This window comes from Equus quagga, chromosome 2 (genome assembly GCF_021613505.1).
Source record: "Equus quagga isolate Etosha38 chromosome 2, UCLA_HA_Equagga_1.0, whole genome shotgun sequence".
In the NCBI taxonomy this organism is placed as follows: Eukaryota; Metazoa; Chordata; class Mammalia; order Perissodactyla; family Equidae; genus Equus; species Equus quagga.
In genome coordinates this window covers 27,054,518-27,063,712 of record NC_060268.1, presented here as the reverse complement: position 1 = coordinate 27,063,712, position 9,195 = coordinate 27,054,518, and the positions used below count along the sequence as shown (strand labels likewise).

Below are 9,195 nucleotides of genomic sequence, written 5' to 3'. Positions count from 1 at the left end.
CAGCACTCACCTTCTGTGAACTGTCTGCTTCTGACGATTCTCTGGAGAGCCTCAGTTTAAGATCTCTAATGTAAGTAACTTTTTAATTCTTGACAATTAAGAATGAATAATGTTGGGGCTGGCCCCGTGGCTGAGTGGTTAAGTTCGCGCGCTCCACTGTGGTGGCCCGGGGTTCGGATCCTGGGCACGGACATGATACTACTCTTCAGGCCATGTTGAGGCAGCATCCCACATGCCACAACTAGAAGGACCTGCAACTAAGATATACAACTATGTACCAGGGGGGATTTGGGGAGATAAAGCAGAAAAAAAAAAAAAAAAGATTGGCAACGGTTGTTAGCTCAGGTGCCAAGCTTTAAAAAAAAAAAAAATAATGTTATATAGTTGGTAACCAGGTAATCAAAGATCAATATCTTGTACTTTATCTGCTCAACTGGTAGTAAATAGTACCTAATAAGTTTGGTTCCACAACCTCAATAGCAGTCTTTCTCTGGGATTTTTTCAGAGTACCACGGCATCCATATTAAGGTCATGTAAAGGCTGATTAAATGAAAGGCTAGGAAATCAACCTGTGCTTGTGATGAAGGAACTAAATATCATAGGTTTATCTATCCAGTTTGGTGTATAAAAGGTTGGAATAAGTATCATTTGGGACATTCTGAATTACATGGCCTATCAATGATCAGTTCATGGTGAGACAACATACGACTTTGGGAGGGGAAGAATGCAGGGCTATGAGAGCTAAGGCTAATAACGCATTAGGCCATAGGAGTTCCAGGGGGTCTGATACAATAACTAATTTAAGTATTAATATTCTATTTTTTCTCTCTACTTTTTCAGAGGATAGAGGGGTGACCGGAAAAGAAAAGTTTCTGAGTGAGGGCAAGACGACATAACTGTCCCAGAGAAATTTGCTCCCCTATATAGAGATAAGTTGAAATGGCACAGGTAGTAAACACAAAATCAAGTTGATTTGTAACTTTTGTGAGTGCTGTGGTTTTCTGAGAGAAATGTATGCCAATCCATGTAGTAAATAAAATACTATTCTAGTACATACATGACTCATGGAAGGAATGCCATTGTGTAAGATCCTTTTGGAGATACTCAAGTGTTTCCTTGGGACAGTATTACAGTTCACAGCCCACCTTTACAGTTTTATGGGATGTTTGCTGGTTCCAAGAAAGGCATGAACTGGCCCCATTCTCTGCTATAATAGAAAAGTTTCCCCAGCAGTGTTTGTTTATATTGCAGTCAATATGTCCCTGCTGTGATGCAGTGTCACTGCAGGATTTTAGCAAATATTCATCGGAGATCACTTGGCTCCACTAGACACCTGTCCTGGCTTTGATATGTCTTGTCTTCATGAATCAAACAAATCAATCATTTCTAGTAATTCTTTACAAAATTGGGGGCTAAATTTTCTGCATCTAAGATGGAGTTATTGAACTTTTCAATGGATTTGTTTTTATGTTCTCAAAGAGAAGCTTACATAAGGACTTTATTCGGAAGTCACGTTTAGCATGATGATGTGCTCAAGCATTTTTTTCCTAGTTTCTTCAGTGTCTTTTATATGTTATACTTGTCTTTGTGACACAAATTTCTTTGAGTAGCATGAAGACATTAAACAATTGATGTATTTTGTGTCCACTTTTCATAGGGACACATGAGATACCTGAGAGGGTTAAGAAAAGGTTAGATGGTTAAGAAACCTCATTGTCTCCACAGTTTTGGAAGCTGTGAACTACATTAAAAACATATTGACTAACACAGAATATAACTTTTTGTAAATTGACATGCCCAAGAGAGATCCACAAGTTCAGCCACTTGAATTAATTTTGCTTCTGCTAAGGGATTGGGTTTTATAAACGAGCCTGGAGTATTATTGCATAACCAGTGTGGTATTGACTCTTTCAATTTTTGAGATAAGATTATTAAAAAACTTATTAGTGCAGATTTTCATATGGGAGTGTCCAAAAGACTTGTTATGGACATGGATACTTCTTGAAAGACAGAAATACAATCATGAGGTTTCCTTGATTGAGAAATGTATTAGGGTTGAATAATATGAAAAGAAATGAATAGTATTTTGTATTTACTCAGCCAACTGGTAGAAAAATGTTGGGTGTTTTTAGAGAATTATAATCTATAACTTAGCAGAACAGTTTGTACAGTATATGGTACGATCAGATTTAATGGAAATTCCAGTGTAAGATCTGAAGATCCTTCAACCAATTTAGCTGAAACTGCAATTATTTTGAGATGAGGATGATAAACTCTGGCTACCATATCAAGAAATAGGCAATGGCACGCAATGGATTTTTGTTTTTGCCATATTCTTGAGTAATATCCCTAGGCATGGTCTTATTTTTTATACACATACAAAGAGAAAGTTTTATTACAATCAGTGATCCTATGATCAGCTGTCCTATGGAGGTTTATGGGGTCACCTGGGATATATTCTCTTCACAGCTAGGCATCCAGAATATAGAAGCTCACTGTGGTTCAGTTACGGTCCCAACTGAGGTAATGGGAAAAATATAAATCGAAGTTTGGATAACCGAATGACGAAATTTTGGTGTCTATTCTGGCCTCTATGACTAGAGTTGGGCTGTCGAAACTAAATAGAAAGACAAGGAGACCTTTATGACAGGACTCAGTGTCTGAAGGGCTTCAGTCTAAACTCTTCAGCACAGAGTAATCAGATTTTTCTGTTTTTGGCCCATGATAGGAGCTGCACAGACATTGATGGTGAGGAGGAGTATTGCTATAGCAATAGGCAGAGCGAAAGAGCTACAGCGATTAGTGCAAACAGCTTTGCCTTCTTATCGTAAAGTGATGTATTACTACCTCAGGCGAAACAAGAGCTTACGTAGATGTGAGAATATATGATTATTATGTCTTACGTTGTTTCCATAATCCATTGCACACAGTATTTTTAATTAAGTGCCACCCACCCAGTTCCATCACAGACACAGTGACTGAACACAGCAGTTGATTGAATCATCAATCTTCCTTTCAATATAAAATTTTACCCATGTTTATTTTCAGATGTAATTGTTTTCAAAATAAGAGTTGGTTAATTCAAAAGGAAGTTTGGGTTAAGTGAGACTGTCAGCCAGTGCATGAAGTTTGATGTGACCCACACTGCCTTACTACACTAGGAAACCCTCGTTTCCTGTTCTGGGGCAGCAGCAACACATAACCAGTGATTATTTTCCACTCTGTCAGCCTTGCCTCACAGTGCAGAGCTCTGAACTGAGAAAGAGCAAGATATTTTCTGACTAGTAGAAGAACTCAAAGATGTTGTTCTCCAGTCTTCTGAAAGTGGTCGTGGTTTCAATGTGGCTAGGTAGGGATGGCTCCAGTGGGAATGTGCCTCCTCTATCACCTAAGGACCAGGGGTACAGGCAGTGTCTTGTGGGTAGCCTGGGAAGGAGGGGGAGCAGGGTGTAAAATAGAACTCCTATGTCTCACACCATTTATCCTAAACCTTCTGACTCTATCTTTTTTCCTTCAGGATCCAGTATTTCCCAGAAAGTAACTCAAGCCAAACCAGCACTGTTAGTGCAGGAGAAGGAGGTTGTGACCCTGCACTGCAGCTATGACACCAGTGACCCAACTTATAGTCTATTCTGGTACAAGCAGTCCAGCAGTGGAGCAATGATGTTTCTTATTCGTCAGGATTCTTATAACCAGCAAAACGCCGCAGAAGGTCGCTACTTACTGAATTTTCAGAAGGCAAACAAATCCATCAACCTTGTCATCTCAGCTGCACAACTGGAGGACTCAGCAGTGTATTTCTGTGCACTGAGTGAGCCCACAGTGAGAAATGTGCTGGAGGGAGGTGTGCAAAAACCCCAGGGCTCTGCTTGATACATGCACCTGCTGTAGGACCAAGGCAGGGAATTGCCATCACAGACTTGAAATGGCTAGGGTTGTGGCAGCACAGGTGTAGATTTGGGGGAAAACACTCACTCTAAGAAAACACCTTTCTAGGCTCATAGACTATGTCCAGAGTTGTCATTAATCAAATATATCCTTATCCCTGAATCACTGGCTTGAAATTGTTTATTGAAGACAAACAACAGCCACAATAAACAAGCTGCCATTTGGTGATTAGATTGAGCTAGACGAATTGACAAAGGAAATTCAGAAGTATCTGACTCAAAAATGAGTAAAAATATTTGTGAATTGTGGATTGTCAGATCAATTTGTTCAATTAATATTTATTGAGTATATATTATATAACAGGTATTGTTTTGAGTAAGAAAGACTGGAATCTGTCTGTGGCTTTCCTGTTTTTGTATACCATGCTGTTTTATATCATTTAGCAGATTAGTTTAATTTAGGTTTGTTAGCTGAGTTAATGGCACTCTTGTTTACTTTCTAAGGGGCTTACTATGTGACAAACTTCGTGCTGATTAAATCCTTAGGCACGGAAAAGCTCAATTTCCGTGATGTAGCTTTACATGTCTCCCACCAGGCTCACCCACAAAATGATCAAGAATTAGCGGTTCTTAGAGGGACACTGTGAAGGAGCAGAGTATCAGTTATCTTTCTCCGATCTTGCCCTTCCCTTCCCCACTCCTCCAAAAGCAGGTTTGCCGTCATGTGGCTCATTTTGCACACTTCCTGGCCCTCTTTGTTCAATCAGTGTTCCACAATCCAAAATATTCATTCTCTCCAATTTCTTCCTTCTACCTCTAACCCATTTTCTTAGTGCCTTAAAATCTGAATGGGAATGGATAAGTGTTAAGTGATCTTGTATTTTAACTTTGCCTTATATTTGCATTTGGAAAGCAGATATGTGGAGAAGAAATCTTAAAAGGAGCGTCTTTGCAATTCTTTTTTAAATTTTACCGTTTTAACAATTTTAAGTGTACAATCCAGCAGTATTAAGTACACTTACATTGTTCAACCAGCACCACCATCCATGTCTAGAACTCTTCATCTTGGAAAACTGAAAATTTGTACTTACTAAATAATAACTTCCTGGCCAGCCCCAGTGACCTAGTGGTTAAGTTTAGCTCTGCTTTGGCAGCCCGGGTTCAGTTCCCAGGTGCAGACCACACCACTCATCTCTCAGTGGCCATGCTGGGATGGTAGCTTACATATAAAATAGAGGGAGATTGGCTACAGATGTTAGCTCAAGGAGAATCTTCCTCAGCAAAAACAAACAAAACAAAATGAAACAAAAATGAAAAACTGTAGCTCCCCGTTCTTCTGTCCCTCTAGCCCCTGGCAGCTACCGTTCTACTTTCTCTTTCTATGAGTTTGACTACTTTAGATACCTTGTATAAATGGAATCATGCAATATTGGTCACTTTGTGACTTATTTCACTTAGCATCGTGTCCTCAGAGTTCATCCATGTTGTATCATGTGTCAGAATTTCCTCCTTTTTTTTTCTTTTTTGAGGAAGATTAGCCCTGAGCTAACATCTCCCACTAATCCTCCTCTTTTTGCTGAAGAAGCCTGGCCCTGAGCTAACATCCATGTCCCTCTTCCTCCACTTTATATGTGGGACACCTACCACATTATGGCTTGCCAAGCTGTGCCATGTCCGCACCCAGGATCCGAACCAGCGAACCCCAGGCTGCCGAAGCAGAACATGCTAACTTAACTGCTGCGGTACTGGGCTGGCCCCCAGAATTTATTTCCTTTTTAAAGAAATCCTCATCTACTCCTGGTGGGAATGCAAACTGGTGCAGCCACTGTGGAAAACAGTAGGGAGATTCCTCAAAAAATGAAAACTAGAAATCCCATATGACCCAGCTATCTCACTACTGGGTAGTTACCCAAAGAACTTGAAATCAATAGTGCAAAGAGACTTATGCACCCCTATGTTCACTGCAGCATTATTCACGACAGCCAAGATGTGGGAGCAACCCAAGTGCCCATGAACTAGTGATTGGATTAAGAAGATGTGGTGTATATAAATATATATATACACATATATATACACACAATGAAATACTACTCAGCCATAAAATAAGACAAAATCGTCCCATTTGCAACTACATGGATGAACCCTGAGGGCATGATGTTAAGCGAAACAAGCCAGACAGAGAAAGATAAACACCATATGATTTCACTCATATGCAGAATATAAACAAACTTATGGACAAAAAGAATAAATTAGTGGTTACTGGGGGAAGGGGAGTGGAAGATGGGCACAAGAGGTGAAGGGGCATACTTATATGATGTATGACAAACAATAATGTACAACTAAATTCTCACTATATTATAAGCTATTATGACCATGATAAACCAAAAGAATTTCTTTCCTTTTTAAAGTTGAATAATATACCAGTGTATGCATACCACATTTTGTTTATCCATTCATCTGTGGATGGACACCTGGATGGTTTCCAACTTTTGATAGAAACATGGATATATAAATATCTCAAAATTTTGGGTATACACCCAAAATCTTTCCATTTTTTTGAGTATATTCTCAGCAATAGAAATGCTGAGTCACATGGAAATTCTGTTTTTAAATTGTTGAGAACCATTCATACTGGTTAATTTGAACAACTATCCCCCAGACTCCTTTATCACAAGTAAGTTAAAAGGAACAGAGAGAGAGAGTGATCACTGGCCATGAGTGAAGCTCCAGTACTCTGCTGGTTCACCAAAGCTGAGAAGAGTTTGTCACTTTTGCTACAGTGCATTGCTCAAGTCGGGTATGTAACAATTGGTCTGAAAGGAACGCTGATGCCACTACCTGGTGGTCAGCTGGTTTGCGTATCCTGTATATTGTTTGCTTTTCTCTTTTGGTGAAAGATGTAAAGCTTCAATTACTTATTTATGTTAGTTCCATTTGCATAAAAAAAGAATCTGCTAACACAATATCCCAAAGTATTTCAAAGTCTCGAGAAGTAATTTTGCTACCCTCTAGTCTTTCTGTCAAATTTGCTCTGAAAATAATTAATAGTGGAAAAACCAGGGAACAGGTTTTCACTATCAGAGAGATCTGTGTTCAAAACTATTAGCTATGCCATGAACTTTCTAAACACTGTGAGCTTTGTTTCATTATTTGTAAAACAAGAGAGTGATATCCTCAATAATACTTTAGTGTGAGAATTTATCAATAATGTATCCAAAAAGATTGACAAGTAGCCAATGAACAATGAATGAGAGTAACCTCAGTAGGTACAGAAAGAGCATTTGACAAATCTAGTATCCACTCCTGATTAAAAACTCCCAGTGAATTAGAAATTGAAGGGAATTTCCTTAACTTAATAATGGAATTATTAAAATCTATAAAAAACCTGCGTCAAATGTCATACTTGATGGTGAAATACAGTGTTTTCCCCCTAAGATCAGAAAAACAGAGGAATTTTGGCTCTCATCACTTCTATTTAATACTTTACTAGAGATTGTAGCCAGTGCAATAAAGCAAGAGAAGGAAACAGAAGACATACAGTTTGGAAAAGAAGTGAAACTATCTTTATTCACAGTGCATAACTGAGTAGAAAATCCAAGAGAATCTACCAAACAAAAAAGCTAGTAGAATGAATAAGTAAGTTTAACAAAGTCAAATATGTACCTATCGTATGATCAAACCATTCCACTCCCAGGTACTGACCCAAGAGAAATGAAACTACACGTCTGTAAAAAATCTTGTACACAAATGGTCATAGCAGCCTCATTGGTAACAACCCCAAACTGGACTAACTGAAATGTACATCAACAGGTGAATAGATGAACAAATTGTTTATATCTATATAATGGAATACTACTCAGCAACAAAAAGGAATGAACCATTGACACTTCTGATACCATAGAGGAATCTCAAAATAATTATGCAGAGTGAAAGAAACCAGACAAAAAAGTACATATGGTTCCATTTATATAAAATTATAAACTATGCAAACTAATTTATGACAGAAGTGTTGCCTGGAAATGGAGTGGAAGGTGAGGAGAGGGTTAAGAGAAGAATTACAAAGACACACGATGAAACTTTTGGGGTGATGTCCATGTTCCCCATCTTGACTGTGGTGATGCTTCACAAATATATACATATGTCCAATCTAATGAAATTCTCCACTTTAAATGGGTGCAGTTTATTTTTATGAAAATTATGCATTAATAAAGCCAATACAAATCCAAACTTAAGAAATATCTTCCCTCAAGGTACAAGTCTTCTTGTGTGACCCAAAATGTAAACTATTTCTTCTCCAGGTTCTAATTGACCTTACACTGTTTTTTTAAAAGAGTACCTAACAACATTCTGCATCCATGTGCTGTACCATTTACTTTCAATTCAACATCAACCAAACTCATTTGCATTCTCAACTATATATCAGAATAGAAGTTTGTATCAGCTTTTCCAGAATTCTTTCTAGCATAGTTTTGTGCCAGGTCCTGAAAATGTGATTTGGAAGGTGGAGGAGAAGAGAAGGGATACGTGAACCCAAACAGTATCTGGGCCTGAATTTCCTACTTGAGTCCGCATCTGGGAGACTATTCGCATGATGACTCTGGACTCATGAAGACTCTTGGTCTGATTCTGTGGAGAGGGAACTCCTGGAAACAGACTGACCTGAGGTTCCAGCTACATGTCTGGGGATAAATGTTTACAGAACTTACAGAAAGATGTGCCCTTCTCTGGAACTATATCCTGATAATGCTCAGAGGTTTTCTCTTTTGTTTTACAAAACAAATGGACATAAAAAGGGAGCTAAAGAAGTGCTTGCTTTTGCTGCTGGTACTTCATAGAAAAAGAGTAGTTTATCAAAATTTGTGTAGTTTGGGGACGTTTTCCCATGCTGACCCCAGAGCTTTCTCCCTGATCTGTGAGGACCATCTTGGTCCGAGACAGCATGGCAAATGAAATCTGTAAACCAGCATTGGGCTGGCTGCAACAAAACCACCTGGAGAGCTTTTAAAAATTACAACTTAGTGGGTCTCAATCCTGGAAAATATGATTCATGAAGTTAGTGGTGGGTCCCCAGAATCTGTACTTTAAATCACTCACATTGATTTTACTATCAGCTCTTATATGGATATGAGCTCTGATATGAATACAATTTGAAAAACTGAGAAAGAAGAAAGTTCTAACTTCTGCGCCAGCCTTTTGATGCAAATTCACATCTTCTGGATTCCCTACCTCGTAGGAGGGAAATTATTTGATTAAAATTTGGCAACAAAATGTGGCAGATGGACAGGAAGAAAAAACATCCTTGAGGCTA

General features: G+C 38.6%; 1 gene segment (V, D, J or C); it reads left to right on the top strand.

Annotated features, from left to right (window-relative positions):
• Positions 1-3,300: 3,300 nt before the first annotated feature.
• On the top strand, positions 3,301-3,873 carry LOC124235047 (T cell receptor alpha variable 14/delta variable 4-like). The segment is given in 2 exon segments: positions 3,301-3,349; positions 3,518-3,873. Coding segments are annotated over 2 exon segments (405 nt in total).
• The last annotated feature ends 5,322 nt before the right edge of the window (positions 3,874-9,195 follow it).